Genomic DNA, 20,092 nt, shown 5'->3' on the forward strand with positions numbered 1-20,092 from the left:
GTTTAGAGGCTGCCAGGTTACTGAGTGCAAGAAGTGAGAGTAACTCCGTCAGATATCTGAGCCTCCATCAGTTCCACCCTACTGCAGGACCACACTTGCCACTTTACTATACAATGAAAATTTCAACAAATCTATGAAAATGCCAAATAAAAAAGACTGAATAAAAAAGATTTTCACATAAAAAATGTATCTTATGAAAAACTTGGGTGAGTGAGTAAGTAGGGTTCAATGCCTCTTTGAATGGTATTTCAGCGGTATCACAGAATTGAAGTTGAATGTCAGAGCACCGCACCAAGTGATGCAGGTCATACAATAGCCATTTTGGTGAAACACATAAAGTGCTCGCACTGATCATAATCTGGGGCTTGAATCCATGACCATCAGATCCTGGTCACATAAGGGAAACAACTGTGAAAAGAGAACTGCAAAAAGCGTCAGGGTTGTACTACACCAAATCAGAATCAGTTGTTCAACCAGCAGTTTTAGGGGGAAAGAGGGTGTTTTTGCTTTTACTACTCCGAACTTATGTTGGTTCTATAGTCACGACTCAGCCTGGCTTTCCATATGTTCATGTCTGACAAAAGAAGCATTTGGATACCTGTATCCCATTTAAAGTAAAACAAATTAACATAACAGATTCAAAATGTTACATGCCTCCCAGTATTTTTCATAAATTCTTTTGTCAATAAATAAACTCATAAACTAAAAGTCAACAAAGAGATTTGCTCTCAACAGTTATCACATAAATGCATGTGTGTATGGCATGAAACACTCGTCAGTAAAAACTAAACCCACGCTTGTGTAGCTGACCTCAAGATTTATCACATAAAAGCATGTGTGGATGACATGAAACACTTGTCCTTCAAGACTAAACTCCTCTTCAGTAGTCGACCTCAGTGTCTTTACTTTTAAAACAGACATCCAATATACAGGTGAATAGAAAAGTAGGACTCCAACAACTTTGTTTAGTCTCAGGAAACTGCACAGTTCAGATTCTCTGCAAAGCACCCACCAACAAATACTGCTCCAAGGACCACAGAGCATGACTCTGTTTAAACCACCCTTTACTTCTGGCCAGGGATCAAACACAATTGTAGGACCTTGTGATTGTCTTCCCTGGAAACAGCAGCATTATCCAGACCTGGTTTATTCTTCCAGGCAACAGGCATCAGCCCCACCTTGTCTATATTCCTTAACCTGCCCTAAAGCATGCAGTTATAAACACAACATAGTTATAAACCCCACAATTAAGGGAAAGGTTACTGGTCTTACTGTTTGGAGATGTTTCAACTATTTGATTGAAGAGAGACACTGTTTCTTTTAAAGGATAGTGTATATCGTAGGTTGTAAATAGACATAATTAGTAGAAGAATACATTGTGTAATTATCTGAGATTAAGATACTATTAGATATGACTCATAACGATGGCTGTGCAGTTGTAAGAGTGAATATTATCCTACCCTTTTTTTATCCCGGGGATGAAATTCTCTAGTGTCAGGATGATTCTCCCAAGTGAATTTGAACCCCTACCAGTGTGTTCAATCCTATCCTATTCTATACTCTAGAGTAAAACTTCCCCCGGGATAATATTTAGGTAGGATATAATCCTTGCTTATACAGTCAGGAAACACAGTTATGAACTTCATAGTATGAGTGAGCGAATATTGATTTACTCCACTGGTCAACAATACTCCAGTCATATCAAAGCCATCTTCACGAGACAAGGGGGTTAACTGACTTTAAAAGTCCAGTTTCCACCCTTGCCGAACTAGGTTGGAATTCCTGGGCTGTATCGTAGCGCCACCAGTGGTTATTACGAGTAATGTCCCTTCTAAGCTTCTCATATGGACCAATCAGATTCCACCTCTCATATCACTTGCATTTGATTCCAAATGGCGGCGCCCAGTCAAAACGATCTGATCGATAATCAAGATCTATATTGTGATAAAACAGGTCTTACATAGCGAAGTGCATCAAATCACGTGAGCACCTTGATTAAAAACATGAAAAGACTTGGAAAATATCTGTTGACGACGAGTTGGCGGTGCACATGCTTTGCAAATCCTGCAATCGACCGAAATCTGCACGGCATTTTACGAACCGGATTTCGATTTCGATGCGCGATTTTGATTGGTCTATGCATAGACTCGTTAGTCCGGCCAAAATATAACTCCATAATACCAGCCAAGTTCGGCAAGGGTGGAAACTGGACTTTTATAGTCATTTAACTCCCTTGCCTCGGGAAGCTGCCTGTAAATAAGATGTTCTGGACCAGACAGACCAGTGGCTGATAGCATGAGCAAGTAGTCATGCCATTGGGATATGACATCACTGTAACCACCTGATCCTCATTGAGTAGATGGGCTTCAACTGATTATAGAAGTATAACATAATTTTTTTAGGACAAAAATATGCCCAAATAAAGGACTAATCGTATTTTACATCTTAGAAGATTAACAGATCGATAATCAACCACATCTGCATTACTTTAAGACAAACTAATTTTGAAAACTGGACGTGATGGTTGTTATCAGTTCAGTGCAGCCAACAGTATCACTGTACAACCCTTATATGGGCGGCATTGGGGTCACATGATCCTCATCTTAGCCGTTTCTTGTGAGTGAGTGAGTTGGGTTTAACGCCGGTTTTAACAGTATTACAGTTATATCACGGTTTTACTGTGGGAGGAAAGCCTCAAGTGATGCAGGTCTCGGACGTTTACCACTTCAGTGAAACCCATGAGCATGGGTATGATGCTGACAAACCTAGAAACATAATTTGGGCAAACCAGGATTTGAACCCACAATCATAGGCTTCTGGCGTGCCCAAGGCACGCAACTCTGCACAGCGAATCGCAGCACCTTAGACGACTGGGCCACCCGTGCCCCCGTTTCTTGTGAGAATATTGTGGTAGCCATTATGGCCATCGGATGTTTGCAAGTGACACTGTGGCAGTTGTTATGGCAACATGATCCTTATTTCAGTTGTTTCTTGCAAGAGACACTGGCAGCCATTTTGGCCATCTTGTCCTCAATTTTTGCTTTTTTGCAAGAGACACTGCAGCAGCCATTACGGCCACATAGTTCTGATTTTAGTTCTTTCTTTCAAGAGGCACTGTGGGCTACCATTTCATTTGTTCCCGACAAAACCGAAGTTTGCAGTCGGGAAAGTTAACCTGGACCAAGAGTGCAAGATAAAAAGACATAACTAGGAAGCCAGGTCAACCATCAGTACTATCTACACTCTGCCTGACACTCATCCATGTAGTGTCTATACTCAGTAGCAATCATGGCCATGGAAGCCCTCTTCAAGATGTCAATTGCATCAAATTCCTCAAAAATGTCCTTTATCCACATTGGAGTGGCCAACCCCAAAAAACTTACAAAGACCAACAGCTGTAACATAACAGACACCATTCAGCAGCATGTACCTTTCTCAGCATCATGTTTTACAAAGTGATCTAATAATAATTGGGGGAAATGGGGCAACCTAGTGGTTAAAGCATTCGCTCGACATGCCAAAGGGCAGGTTTATATTCCCCACATGGGTACAATGGTATGAAACCCATTTCTGGTGTCCCCTGCCTTGATATTGCTGTAAAATTACTTAAAACGGTGTAAAACCTCCCTCACTAATAATAATTGCTTTCCACAGGAGATATTTTCATCTTTGTACATTTTGAAAATGGAAAATGTATTTCTCAAACAATTTCAGTCTTTTTCTTTATGGTGTTGACACAATTTGTTGACAGGTGATAGATCTGTTGCCCATCCATGCAACATTCAACCTTTGTGCAATAACACATGAATCAAATAGCAACTCTCTCTGCACCTTGTCTTTAGATACAGTTCTTACCACAATTTTTAAATGTTCATTTACCTTCCTCAATCCATGAGTTTTTCATTTGCAGATTTTTCAGAAGTCATAATATAAGCTTTTGGCACCAAATCACAGAACAATTTTTCCTAAATTCCATTCAACATGATGAAAACTAATTTCATCCCAGAATGTTTTGGCAAGGTAGCAAGGGCACATCCAGGCTCTTCTGAATATATGTATTTTATTTATTTCATGCAGATACCATATGCCCACAGCACTGACTGTCAACAGGACAATTTAAAATGGCAGAAAGATAAAACATGCCTGATGTTATCAGGACAACATTGACATATCTTGCCAAATACATCTACTTCACTGTGTTAACTCTGATGGTTTTTGTACACATGAGTTAGGGCCAATATACCGGGTAATGTCACTGGAAATGTATCACTGGATGGTGGTACTGAGGATGCTTGATGTCTGATAATACTTTCACCATTACTTGAGGCATTACATGTAGGAGTTCGAGGCTGAGAAGGCCCCTACAGTTGTTGAAAACATGGTGTCTGAAAGGATGCTGAGTACTTGGGCGGGTGACCGCCTTTGTGTGTGTCCTGCATGGCTGGTCTAGTGTGTCAGCTAACCCTGATGGACTGGACTGACTCACTGATGTTTACTTGGGTGGATGACCACCTTCATGTGTGTCCAATCTCATTAAAATCAGATCTTAGTTCTGGCTACCGCTTAACAAAGATCTGAGGACATCCCTTTACGGGTCACGTCAGACAGACCTTGCGCAAACTTTGACCGACGAATGGAATGACCATTCAGAAGGCAGCTTTCTCGTGCTTTACGGCACTAATTTCAAATTCAAATAGACAAGAAAGAAATCCAGCTCCATCAGCAGTATAGAGAGTATAAAGGTCTCGACAACTTTCAGTTCCCTGATGGCGATCTTGAGCTCTGAGGTTTCTAGGTACCCATCTTGCAGATACCTTGGACATACCAAGATGCTCATGAATAATGGTTCGAACAATTCCAACTGATATTTGGAATTCCCTCAAAAGTTCAGATACTTTCACTCTTTGGTCAGACAAAATTCTTCTGTCTATAGCAGCAATGGTTTCCGGTTGGGTGGCATCTGAAGGCCTGCCTGACCTTGGGTCATCGTCTGTGGACTCCCTACCCCTTTCAAACTGTAGAGACCAACGGCAAACTGTGGAGTAGTCAGGAGCATCCATACTCATCACTTTACACATGCGATCATGGATTTCTTTTGCTTTGCATCCCTCCTTGGTAAGGAACTTTATTACAGCGCGTTGTTTGAGAGAATCCATGATTGTGACCACCCTTAGGTGAATGAAGCCATCACATGTAACTTATTGTTGTGTCTGGAACTTGTTATGACACGTGTCAACCTGATGTTATGACTAGTGTCACACCTGCCACAAGTTGACATTGTTTGTGTAAACACAAATGCCCAAGTTGTAAAATTTATTGAACGCCCCTCGTATCATATCCCAACATTTACATGATGCTCACACAGTCAAACAAGAATCTCATGGATCACAAAATATTTCTGTGACTTTGTTAAAAGCAATTGATTCACTTACATCAGAGTCTATTTTCAGATACAGATGTATGTGCCAGGTATATGGTCCCTGTACATGCATGAAACCATCTTGAAACCATCCTCCCTTGAACTCTCATCTGAAGTCACTGAAGGCAATAGTCTCTGATAGGTTGGTTCACTTCAAGGTGAAGGTAGCAGACTGCCACACACACAATCACTGGGGCACAAAATATTGTCTTGAGACTGTAGGCATTTGTCACTGTAGGCATTTGTCCCTGTTGGCATTTGTCACTGTAGGCATTTGACATTGAAGGCATTTGACACTGTAGGCATTTGACACTGTTGGCATTTGACAGTGTTGGCATTTGTCATTGTAGGTATTTGTCAGTGTAGGTATTTGTCACAGTAGGCATTTGTAACTGTACACATTTGTCACTATAGGCATTTGTCAGTGTAGGCATTTGTCACTACACATTTGTCACTATAGCCATTTGTAGGCATAGTCACCATAGACATTTGATAATGTGGGTATATTTGTCACTATAAGCATTTTGTTACTGTAGGTGTTTGTCACTGTAGATATTAGTGGACACCAATGGTCTTTCAACTTTTTAGAAAATCCCCTTTGAACATATAATTAATTTAATTTGTGATGATAAATAAACCTACAAACCTGATCAAAACTAGTCCAGTCAAGCCATTTTCTGCAGTAATTACATGGTACAATTGGTGCATGTTTATAACCCATGTGGAATCTCTGGACTCATCTATACATGCATAGCTATATCAAGTAATCACACGCTGTTCTCCAAGAACGAGATTCTGCCCAATATTGTAGGAGGAACATATCCAAATAACATACTTTATGTTTCTACTGCTTTCATGACAGCCATGATGCCATAATATCACTGATGAACTTCCACATGACTGAACACACTGATTAGCCCTTCCACAGCACTCAATTACAGGCCTACCACACACAGCTATCTGCTGGACCCATACAGCTGGTTGATACAGGTCATCCTATACATGCCAGCAGAACACACATCCATCTTGTAAAGGGTTGGGAATTTAGTGAGTGAGTGGATTTTACGCGTCTTTTAGCAATATTCAGTAATATCACTGCAGGGGACACCAGAAATGGGCTTCACACATTGTATCCAAGTGGAGAATCAAACCCAGGCATTTAGCAAGATGAGCAAATGCTTTAACCAGAAGGCTATCCCACTGGCCCTTGGGAGCAGGTCTTTCATATTCCAGCCATATCAAAGCTTCATGTCCATGATCTAGTCTGGGATAGGCAACCAATGGTCAATTGCATGATCAACAATCTACATTGTCGGGGCAATATACAAACAGCCAGGTCACACATTACAACCAAATACCTGATTAGTCGGCTCTTTTGACAATCATGGAGGGGTTTGGACCTATTCTGCCATGGATTCTCAAATACCTCCCCATGTATATTTCTAAGATTTTGTTTGTTGACTAACGCTGCATTCAGCAATATTAAAGTTAGATGATGACGGCCTGTAAATAATCAACTCTCGACCAGACAATCCAGTGATTGATATTGTGAGCAGTGATCCACATTTTCAGGGTACGATGATACACAATCAGCAAAATGACCAATTCTGAATTTGGTCACCTTTTACATACAGAAGAGGTTGCTGGGGACCATTTCTTACATGGAATCCCCACTAGGACACTACTAAGAGATAAGTAGTCCACATTCAAGCAGAACCATGAATCTATCAGAGAAGACAGAAATTTGAACTTACCAAGTTCACAGTTGGGGCCTATATATCCATGGCGACACTCACAGACATTTGGTGCCAAACACTTTCCTCCATTGAGACATCGGCCATGGCAAAATGCTGGAATACAGAAATTATATGATTCATCATTGCTAAACATGTTAAGAAAAGAAATATTCCCTATGAATTTTAAAACTCTGAATTTTTCAAGTCATGACATTATTGTCTGTTAAGACCATCACAAACTGTATGAAAGCTAATCTTGTAATGCACATTTATGTGTTATCAGTGAAAATAGTTTTCAGTACGTCAAGACCCTTTTAAATATTGGTAGCAAATTTAGTCACAGATAGCCAGACACTCCAAGCAACATGGCACCATTCTATATGATACACTAGCATCATATATACCTACAACCTATAGTCACAGATAGCCAGACACTCCAAGCAACATGGCACCATTCTATATGATACACTAGCATCATATATACCTACAACCTATAGTCACAGATAGCCAGACACTCCCAGCAACATGGCACCAGTCTATATGATACACCAGCATCATACATCCCTACAACCTATCGTCACAGATAGCCAGACACTCCCAGCAACATGGCACCAGTCTATGTGATATGACCCTGCACCTCATCCCATATAAACAGTTATGAAACCTTCTACTACACAAGACATTTCTGTTAAAAAAAATGATAAAATGAATGCTGATTTTAAATTTCATAGCTCGCTAGACTTGTAGACATTCCCCTTAATGGAACAGGACTAACCCCAACCTCTCACCACAATACGTCACGCCGAAGACCCGGGTTCGATTCCCGACATGGGTACAATGTGTGAAGCCCATTCTGGTGTCCCCCGCCGTGATATTGCTGGAATATTGCTAAAAGCGGCGTAAAACGATACACCAGGTCCCCCATAGACTCGGACAGGGCAGCATTCTGTATGATGTATTATACACCCAAGCATCAGGTCCCCATAGACTCGGACAGGGCAGCATTCTGTATGATATATTATACACCCAAGCATCAGGTCCCCATAGACTCGGACAGGGCAGCATTCTGTATGATATATTATACACCCAAGCATCAGGTCCCCATAGACTCGGACAGGGCAGCATTCTGTATGATATATTATACACCCAAGCATCAGGTCACCCATAGATTCGGACAGGGCAGCAGTCTGTATGATGTATTATACACCCAAGCATCAGGTCCCCATAGACTCGGACAGGGCAGCATTCTGTATGATATATTATACACCCAAGCATCAGGTCCCCATAGACTCGGACAGGGCAGCATTCTGTATGATGTATTACGCACACATAAACCTGTTACAATGAGCAAGCTAAGCTGAGTGTGTGGCAAGTGAGCTCTCAGCTGCTCTGATGGCTGATTCAGGTGAGGGGCTTCACATCAAAGGGAAGGGGGATCAGATCGCGACAGGTCGTCAGCGATAAGGAGGGGGGAATGAGGGGGAATGAGGCTGTCTAGACACAAGAGGGGGATCATACCTATTGGTCAACCCAGCCCAGTAAAGCAGACAAGAGTACAATCTAGTACCATCTAGTATTATCTAATCTAGTACAATCTAGTTCAATCTGTCCTAATCTAGTCCAGGCCTCAAAGACACCAGAGAAGAATGCTGTATCTTGTTAGTGGAAATATAACATATGTTCATCTCTGTAGACTGTCTGTCAGTCTGTCTGTGTGTGGTACCCAAAGGTAAGATAGTATAGAACACAATGTTTGATTGTATTTTTCTCTTGAAATAAGCTGTTAATAGGAGGAATAAATATCTGGAATGTTAATTAGCCACTTTCTGACATATGAAAATAATTTTCTGATGATAGGTCATTAAATAAATGAAAACAAAATGTGATGGAACATGTGCTGACTTGATGCTATGACTATACACATAAGCATTTGAAATAAATGGAGTTAGCTTGAGTAGTATTTGAATCTAGCAACCCACTAAATTGTTTACTTTTAACACAAGAGTTACGTCAAGGATCCCTTGAGTTTTTCATGCTTAATTTTGAATGCTGCGCATTGTAACTATCTCAGATCTTACAACAACTTTTGGGCACTCGGGATTGTTCAGCTCTGGAATCCAACCACGGCTCTTAGATGGAAATGGCTTTTGACTCATGTTCACAACTTTCAGGGCAGTGACTCCTTCTTTATTTGCTCATTGAAAGGCTGAGACTTACTCCAGAATTACTTCTTAATTAGTGAGTGAGTTTGGCCAAATGCCAGCTGAACAGCATTCAAGTTAGATTAAAGTGCATCTGTTTTTAAAGCTTGCAGGAGAGCACCCTTGTGCAGCAGATCCTGTGTACTAAGGGAAGCAACCCTGCACAGCAAGTTGCAGCCCCTTTGATTACAGGGTGGCTTTATGATAATCAACCTTAATGATATCAAGTACCTGCCATTATCCTTTAATTAAATCTCTGTAACAAGCAAATGTTCTCCAGTACTGTAGATGTCCACACCAGCATGACCCAGAGTCTTCACAACTGACCAGACAGACTAGACATCCTTCTGTGTTTGTATAACATCATGAGGAAACAGCATTACAGTGTAAATAAACCCTGGTTATAATCCAATATCCTCCAGTATACAGTGACCTGGTGTCATTTCCCTTGACCAGACAGTATGACCCTATGTCTGGGGGTCTCTCTGCACAGCAGACGAGTTGCTTATACTGCATAAACAATATTGACTCACTCACTCACTCACTCACCCTGCCACTGGTCCAGGACAGATGTGATTCAGACTTGGTCTTAGAGACATATACTCAACCAATTCATGAAGTTTCAATGTTATACCACACTAATAAGAGTATTGCCTTTTATATATTGAAATAATGACAGCTGTTTGCATTAATTCAATGAATTTACGTCACTTAAACAGAGTCTTTATTATCCACCAAAATAGATTCAATTGGGTGTGAAAGGCAAAATAGTGGTCAATATTATATGAATGGATCACTGAAAATTAATGACACCAGGGCCCACTTGCACAAAGCGATCTTAGCGCTACAACTATTGTAAGCCTATGTTAAAGCATGGGAGTTACGATCATCTTAGCGCTAAGGTCGCTTTGTGCAAGAGGGCCCAGGTGTTTGCAAAAAGGGTAAGCATGTCCTGCCCAACTGGTGGCAACATAACTAAACTGTTCACACAAAATACAACAACAACAAAAGTATTTGTGGATAATGACATAATTTTGGAGAGATGAATATAGATCAACTTAGCCTTCATCTAAAGACAAACTACTGGCCAAACAATGATCAAAAAGGTTTAGTCATGCCAGTATTATCACATCTTCCCGAGGAAAGTGAGTTAACAGACTATAAAAGTCCAGTTTTCACCCTTGCCGAACTAGGCTGGTATTATTGAGTTACATTTTGGCTGGATCAACGAGTCTATGCATAGTCCAATCAAAATCGCGCACCGAAATCGAAATCCGGTTCGTAAAGTGTCATGCAGATTTTGGTCGACTGCAGGATTTGCAAAGCATGTGCACCGCTAACTCATTGTCAACAGATATTTTCTAAATCTTTTCATGTTTTTATTCAAGGTGCTCCCGTGATTTGATGCACTTCGCGATGTAAGACTCGTTTTATCACAATATAGATCTTGATTATCGATCAGATCGTCTTGCCTGGACGCCACCGTTTTGATTGAAGCAAATGCAAGTGATACGAGAGGTGGAATCTGATTGGTCCATAGGAGAGGAATAGAAGGGACTTAACTGGTAATAGCCACTGGTGGCGCTACGATCCAGCCCAGGGATTCCAGCCTAGTTCGGCAAGGGTGGAAACTGGACTTTTAAAGTCAGTTAAGTCTCTTGCCTCGGGAAGATGGTATTATCATGGTATTATCACAGTATTGTCACAGTATTATCCACACTTGACAGACATTGTGTCCCCCTGATCCCATCGATTCAACTTCCATCACAACATTTGGAACATAGGGATTGTCCATCCTGACCTTAATATCAATGAGGATATTCATCTCAGAATCAAAAGTAGGTGTTACTAAAACATAGTTTTAAACCTGGTTTTGAACTAACAAAGACAAAACAACTGCATATATTATTAATTCCTAAACTAAATACTGTGTATCACTTATATTATAAAAAGATTAAGTAAGACAAGGTGGCATGATATCCATTGTTTGTTTGTTTGTTGTTCACTCATCCTCAGCAATATTCCAGCTATATGACAGTGGTTTGTAAATCCAGTGATTGATATCATGAGCATCGATCTACGTAATTGGGATATGATGACATGCATCCACCAAGTCAGCAAGCCTGACCAACCGATCCCGTTAGTTGCCTCTTTCAACAAGCATGGGTTGCTGAAGACCAATTCTAACCTGGATCCTTTTTGGGCAATAGGTACGTTCAAGAACTCCAGAAATCACTCAACAGAATATCGGCACCAAGAAACCATCATTTTTCTTGATAATTAATATGTTTGCAGATTTCTCTGGTTTGTTATACAGCAGGCATTAATACTAAACCCTATTGTGGATGAACCAAGTTGTTGTTTAATGATGCATTCAGCATTATTCCGACTATATTGAGTAAATGAATGTTGTTTAATGATGGATTCAGCAATATTCCTGCTGTATTGAGTAAATGAATGTTGTTTAATGGTGCATTCAGCATTACTCCGGCTATATTGAGTAGATGAATGTTGTTTAATGATGCACTCAGCATTATGCCTGCTGTATTAAGTAAATGAATGTTGTTTAATGATGCATTCAGCATTATTCCTGCTATATTGAGTAAATGAATGTTGTTAATGATGCACGCAGCATTATGCCTGGTGTATTAAGTAAATGAATGTTGTTTAATGATGCATTCAGCATTATTCCTGCTATATTGAGTAAATGAATGTGGTTTAATGGTGCATTCAGCATTATTCCTGCTATATTGAGTAAATGAATGTTGTTTAATGATGTATTCAGCGTTATTCCTGCTGTATTGAGTAAATGAATGTTGTTTAATGATGCATTCAGCGTTATTCCTGCTATATTGAGTAAATGAATGTTGTTTAATGATGCATTTAGCGTTATTCCTGCTATATTGAGTAAATGAATGTTGTTTAATGGTGCATTCAGCATTATTTCTGCTATATTGAGTAAATGAATGTTGTTTAATGGTGCATTCAGCAATATTCCTGCTGTATTGAGTAAATGAATGTTGTTTAATGATGCATTCAGCGTTATTCCTGCTATATTGAGTAAATGAATGTTGTTAATGATGCATTCAGCATTATTCCTGCTATATTGAGTAAATGAATGTTGTTTAATGATGCATTCAGCATTATTCCTGCTATATTGAGTAAATGAATGTTGTTAATGATGCATTCAGCATTATTCCTGCTATATTGAGTAAATGAATGTTGTTTAATGATGCATTCAGCGTTATTCCTGCTATATTGAGTAAATGAATGTTGTTGAATGATGCATTCAGCATTATTCCTGCTATATTGAGTAAATGAATGTTGTTTAATGGTGCATTCAGCGTTATTCCTGCTATATTGAGTAAATGAATGTTGTTTAATGGTGCACTCAGCATTATTCCTGCTATATTGAGTAAATGAATGTTGTTTAATGATGTATTCAGCGTTATTCCTGCTGTATTGAGTAAATGAATGTTGTTTTATGATGCATTCAGCGTTATTCCTGCTGTATTGAGTAAATGAATGTTGTTTAATGATGCATTCAGCATTATTCCTGCTATATTGAGTAAATGAATGTTGTTTAATGGTGCACTCAGCATTATTCCTGCTGTATTGAGTAAATGAATGTTGTTTAATGATGCATTCAGCATTATTCCTGCTATATTGAGTAAATGAATGTTGTTTAATGGTGCACTCAGCATTATTCCTGCTGTATTGAGTAAATGAATGTTGTTTAATGATGCATTCAGCGTTATTCCTGCTATATTGAGTAAATGAATGTTGTTTTATGATGCATTCAGCATTATTCCTGCTGTATTGAGTAAATGAATGTTGTTTAATGGTGCATTCAGCATTATTCCTGCTATATTGAGTAAATGAATGTTGTTTAATGATGCATTCAGCATTATTCCTGCTGTATTGAGTAAATGAATGTTGTTTTATGATGCATTCAGCAATATTCCTGCTCTATTGAGTAAATGAATGTTGTTTAATGGTGCACTCAGCATTATTCCTGCTATATTGAGTAAATGAATGTTGTTTTATGATGCATTCAGCATTATTCCTGCTGTATTGAGTAAATGAATGTTGTTTAATGATGCATTCAGCGTTATTCCTGCTATATTGAATAAATGAATGTTGTTTAATGGTGCACTCAGCATTATTCCTGCTATATTGAGTAAATGAATGTTGTTTTATGATGCATTCAGCATTATTCCTGCTGTATTGAGTAAATGAATGTTGTTTAATGATGCATTCAGCGTTATTCCTGCTATATTGAATAAATGAATGTTGTTTAATGGTGCATTCAGCATTATTCCTGCTATATTGAGTAAATGAATGTTGTTTAATGATGCATTCAGCATTATTCCTGCTGTATTGAGTAAATGAATGTTGTTTTATGATGCATTCAGCATTATTCCTGCTGTATTGAGTAAATGAATGTTGTTTAATGATGCATTCAGCGTTATTCCTGCTATATTGAATAAATGAATGTTGTTTAATGGTGCATTCAGCATTATTCCTGCTATATTGAGTAAATGAATGTTGTTTAATGATGCATTCAGCGTTATTCCTGCTGTATTGAGTAAATGAATGTTGTTTTATGATGCATTCAGCGTTATTCCTGCTATATTGAATAAATGAATGTTGTTTTATGGTGCATTCAGCGTTATTCCTGCTATATTGAGTAAATGAATGTTGTTTAATGATGCATTCAGCGTTATTCCTGCTATATTGAGTAAATGAATGTTGTTTTATGATGCATTCAGCATTATTCCTGCTATATTGAGTAAATGAATGTTGTTTTATGATGCATTCAGCATTATTCCTGCTGTATTGAGTAAATGAATGTTGTTTAATGGTGCACTCAGCATTATTCCTACTATATTGTATAAATGAATGTTGTTTTATGGTGCACTCAGCATTATTCCTACTATATTGTATAAATGAATGTTGTTTTATGTTGCACTCAGCATTATTCCTGCTGTATTGAGTAAATGAATGTTGTTTTATGATGCATTCAGCATTATTCCTGCGGTATTGAGTAAATGAATGTTGTTTAATGGTGCACTCAGCATTATTCCTACTATATTGTATAAATGAATGTTGTTTTATGGTGCACTCAGCATTATTCCTACTATATTGTATAAATGAATGTTGTTTTATGGTGCATTCAGCATTATTCCTGCTATATTGAGTAAATGAATGTTGTTTTATGGTGCACTCAGCATTATTCCTACTATATTGTATAAATGAATGTTGTTTTATGGTGCACTCAGCATTATTCCTACAATATTGTATAAATGAATGTTGTTTTATGGTGCACTCAGCATTATTCCTCCTGTATTGAGTAAATGAATGTTGTTTTATGGTGCACTCAGCATTATTCCTGCTGTATTGTATAAATGAATGTTGTCTAATGGTGCACTCAGCATTATTCCTACTATATTGTATAAATGAATGTTGTTTTATGGTGCACTCAGCATTATTCCTACTATATTGTATAAATGAATGTTGTTTTATGGTGCACTCAGCATTATTCCTACTATATTGTATAAATGAATGTTGTTTTATGGTGCACTCAGCGTTATTCCTGCTGTATTGAGTAAATGAATGTTGTTTTATGGTGCACTCAGCATTATTCCTACTATATTGTATAAATGAATGTTGTTTTATGGTGCACTCAGCATTATTCCTACAATATTGTATAAATGAATGTTGTTTTATGGTGCACTCAGCATTATTCCTCCTGTATTGAGTAAATGAATGTTGTTTTATGGTGCACTCAGCATTATTCCTGCTGTATTGTATAAATGAATGTTGTCTAATGGTGCACTCAGCATTATTCCTACTATATTGTATAAATGAATGTTGTTTTATGGTGCACTCAGCATTATTCCTACTATATTGTATAAATGAATGTTGTTTTATGGTGCACTCACTATTATTCCTACTATATTGTATAAATGAATGTTGTTTTATGGTGCACTCAGCATTATTCCTGCTGTATTGAGTAAATGAATGTTGTTTTATGGTGCACTCAGCATTATTCCTACTATATTGTATAAATGAATGTTGTTTTATGGTGCACTCAGCATTATTCCTACTATATTGTATAAATGAATGTTGTTTTATGGTGCACTCAGCATTATTCCTACTATATTGTATAAATGAATGTTGTTTTATGGTGCACTCAGCATTATTCCTACTATATTGTATAAATGAATGTTGTTTTATGGTGCATTCAGCATTATTCCTGCTATATTGAGTAAATGAATGTTGTTTAATGGTGCACTCAGCGTTATTCCTGCTGTATTGAGTAAATGAATGTTGTTTTATGGTGCACTCAGCATTATTCCTACTATATTGTATAAATGAATGTTGTTTTATGGTGCACTCAGCATTATTCCTACTATATTGTATAAATGAATGTTGTTTTATGGTGCACTCAGCATTATTCCTACTATATTGTATAAATGAATGTTGTTTTATGGTGCACTCAGCATTATTCCTGCTGTATTGAGTAAATGAATGTTGTTTTATGATGCATTCAGCATTATTCCTGCGGTATTGAGTAAATGAATGTTGTTTAATGGTGCACTCAGCATTATTCCTACTATATTGTATAAATGAATGTTGTTTTATGGTGCACTCAGCATTATTCCTACTATATTGTATAAATGAATGTTGTTTTATGGTGCATTCAGCATTATTCCTGCTATATTGAGTAAATGAATGTTGTTTTATGGTGCACTCAGCATTATTCCTACTATATTGTATAAATGAATGTTGTTTTATGGTGCACTCAGCATTATTCCTACAATATTGTATAAATGAATGTTGTTTTATGGTGCACTCAGCATTATTCCTCCTGTATTGAGTAAATGAATGTTGTTTTATGGTGCACTCAGCATTATTCCTGCTGTATTGTATAAATGAATGTTGTCTAATGGTGCACTCAGCATTATTCCTACTATATTGTATAAATGAATGTTGTTTTATGGTGCACTCACTATTATTCCTACTATATTGTATAAATGAATGTTGTTTTATGGTGCACTCAGCATTATTCCTGCTGTATTGAGTAAATGAATGTTGTTTTATGGTGCACTCAGCATTATTCCTACTATATTGTATAAATGAATGTTGTTTTATGGTGCACTCAGCATTATTCCTACTATATTGTATAAATGAATGTTGTTTTATGGTGCACTCAGCATTATTCCTACTATATTGTATAAATGAATGTTGTTTTATGGTGCACTCAGCATTATTCCTACTATATTGTATAAATGAATGTTGTTTTATGGTGCATTCAGCATTATTCCTGCTATATTGAGTAAATGAATGTTGTTTAATGGTGCACTCAGCGTTATTCCTGCTGTATTGAGTAAATGAATGTTGTTTTATGGTGCACTCAGCATTATTCCTACTATATTGTATAAATGAATGTTGTTTTATGGTGCACTCAGCATTATTCCTGCTATATTGTATAAATGAATGTTGTTTTATGGTGCACTCAGCATTATTCCTACTATATTGTATAAATGAATGTTGTTTTATGGTGCACTCAGCATTATTCCTACTATATTGTATAAATGAATGTTGTTTTATGGTGCATTCAGCATTATTCCTGCTATATTGAGTAAATGAATGTTGTTTAATGGTGCACTCAGCGTTATTCCTGCTGTATTGAGTAAATGAATGTTGTTTTATGGTGCACTCAGCATTATTCCTACTATATTGTATAAATGAATGTTGTTTTATGGTGCACTCAGCATTATTCCTGCTATATTGAGTAAATGAATGTTGTTTTATGGTGCATTCAGCATTATTCCTACTATATTGTATAAATGAATGTTGTTTTATGGTGCATTCAGCATTATTCCTGCTATATTGAGTAAATGAACGTTGTTTTATGGTGCACTCAGCATTATTCCTACTATATTGTATAAATGAATGTTGTTTTATGGTGCACTCAGCATTATTCCTACTATATTGTATAAATGAATGTTGTTTTATGGTGCATTCAGCATTATTCCTGCTATATTGAGTAAATGAATGTTGTTTAATGGTGCACTCAGCGTTATTCCTGCTGTATTGAGTAAATGAATGTTGTTTTATGGTGCACTCAGCATTATTCCTACTATATTGTATAAATGAATGTTGTTTTATGGTGCACTCAGCATTATTCCTACTATATTGTATAAATGAATGTTGTTTTATGGTGCACTCAGCATTATTCCTGCTATATTGTATAAATGAATGTTGTTTTATGGTGCACTCAGCATTATTCCTGCTATATTGTATAAATGAATGTTGTTTTATGGTGCATTCAGCATTATTCCTGCTATATTGAGTAAATGAATGTTGTTTAATGGTGCACTCAGCGTTATTCCTGCTGTATTGAGTAAATGAATGTTGTTTTATGGTGCACTCAGCATTATTCCTACTATATTGAGTAAATGAATGTTGTTTAATGGTGCACTCAGCGTTATTCCTGCTGTATTGAGTAAATGAATGTTGTTTTATGGTGCACTCAGCATTATTCCTACTATATTGTATAAATGAATGTTGTTTTATGGTGCACTCAGCATTATTCCTACTATATTGTATAAATGAATGTTGTTTAATGGTGCACTCAGCATTATTCCTGCTGTATTGAGTAAATGAATGTTGTTTTATGGTGCACTCAGCATTATTCCTACTATATTGAGTAAATGAATGTTGTTTAATGGTGCACTCAGCATTATTCCTGCTATATTGTATAAATGAATGTTGTTTAATGGTGCACTCAGCATTATTCCTGCTGTATTGAGTAAATGAATGTTGTTTTATGGTGCACTCAGCATTATTCCTACTATATTGAGTAAATGAATGTTGTTTTATGGTGCACTCAGCATTATTCCTGCTGTATATAGTAAATGAATGTTGTTTTATGGTGCACTCAGCATTATTCCTACTATATTGTATAAATGAATGTTGTTTTATGGTGCACTCAGCATTATTCCTACTATATTGTATAAATGAATGTTGTTTTATGGTGCACTCAGCATTATTCCTACTATATTGTATAAATGAATGTTGTTTTATGATGCATTCAGCGTTATTCCTGCTATATTGAATAAATGAATGTTGTTTTATGATGCATTCAGCGTTATTACTGCTATATTGAATAAATGAATGTTGTTTTATGGTGCACTCAGCATTATTCCTACTATATTGTATAAATGAATGTTGTTTAATGGTGCACTCAGCATTATTCCTGCTGTATTGAGTAAATGAATGTTGTTTTATGGTGCACTCAGCATTATTCCTACTATATTGAGTAAATGAATGTTGTTTAATGGTGCACTCAGCATTATTCCTGCTATATTGTATAAATGAATGTTGTTTAATGGTGCACTCAGCATTATTCCTGCTGTATTGAGTAAATGAATGTTGTTTTATGGTGCACTCAGCATTATTCCTACTATATTGAGTAAATGAATGTTGTTTTATGGTGCACTCAGCATTATTCCTGCTGTATATAGTAAATGAATGTTGTTTTATGGTGCACTCAGCATTATTCCTACTATATTGTATAAATGAATGTTGTTTTATGGTGCACTCAGCATTATTCCTACTATATTGTATAAATGAATGTTGTTTTATGGTGCACTCAGCATTATTCCTACTATATTGTATAAATGAATGTTGTTTTATGATGCATTCAGCGTTATTCCTGCTATATTGAATAAATGAATGTTGTTTTATGATGCATTCAGCGTTATTACTGCTATATTGAATAAATGAATGTTGTTTTATGATGCACTCAGCATTATTCCTGCTGTATTGTATAAATGAATGTTGTTTTATGGTGCACTCAGCATTATTCCTGCTATATTGTATAAATGAATGTTGTTTTATGGTGCACTCAGCATTATTCCTACTATATTGTATAAATGAATGTTGTTTTATGGTGCACTCAGCATTATTCCTGCTATATTGTATAAATGAATGTTGTTTTATGGTGCACTCAGCATTATTCCTACTATATTGTATAAATGAATGTTGTTTTATGGTGCACTCAGCATTATTCCTGCTATATTGTATAAATGAATGTTGTTTTATGGTGCACTCAGCATTATTCCTACTATATTGTATAAATGAATGTTGTTTTATGGTGCACTCAGCATTACTCCTGCTATGTTGAGTAAATGAATGTTGTTCATCAGTGCACTCAGCAATATTCCAGCTCTAAGTACCTGTTCATCATGATCCAGATCACACTCTTAAGCATCTGAATTCTTCCATACATGTCACACCATGCTAAATCAAGCCACTAATGGCTCTATTTCCTTAACTCATTAACCCCTTAAACTCTGTCATCTATGGCTAATTCTTGGATATTTCTCTATTGATTTTCCTGATAGAAATTAGCTGTTATCGTTTTGAAGGGCTCATGTCAAATTCCAATCTATGGAATCAATCAATATTAGATGGAAATTGCATGTTTGTAACTTAAAACAATATTTGCACAAACGCATGAAAATCCCACATTTGCCACAATGTGCACAATTTATTTTTAAGGCATGGCTTCGAAGCAGTACAAATATTTGCCTGCAGATGATGCTCATTTTCCCATAAAAATCAACATCGTATTTCCAGACCCTGAAAAGTCCCATGGGATATTCTAGCAATACAAACATGGATATGGAACTCTTTTCACTCTGGATATGAAAATAATAACA

At 37.0% G+C, this 20,092-nt stretch overlaps 1 protein-coding gene across 1 annotated transcript in view; it reads right to left on the reverse strand.

The window, feature by feature from the left end:
* LOC124127034 (protein kinase C-binding protein NELL2-like) overlaps positions 1-20,092 on the reverse strand; it is a 116,825-nt gene that overhangs the window by 21,551 nt on the left and 75,182 nt on the right. The window contains exon 3 of the mRNA XM_046490506.2: positions 7,174-7,269. Within this exon, the coding sequence (XP_046346462.2) occupies positions 7,174-7,269 (96 nt within the window). The remainder of the gene's footprint in view (positions 1-7,173; positions 7,270-20,092) is intronic.

This window comes from Haliotis rufescens, unplaced genomic scaffold (genome assembly GCF_023055435.1).
Source record: "Haliotis rufescens isolate VD_foot unplaced genomic scaffold, xgHalRufe1.0.p SCAF_5, whole genome shotgun sequence".
In the NCBI taxonomy this organism is placed as follows: Eukaryota; Metazoa; Mollusca; class Gastropoda; order Lepetellida; family Haliotidae; genus Haliotis; species Haliotis rufescens.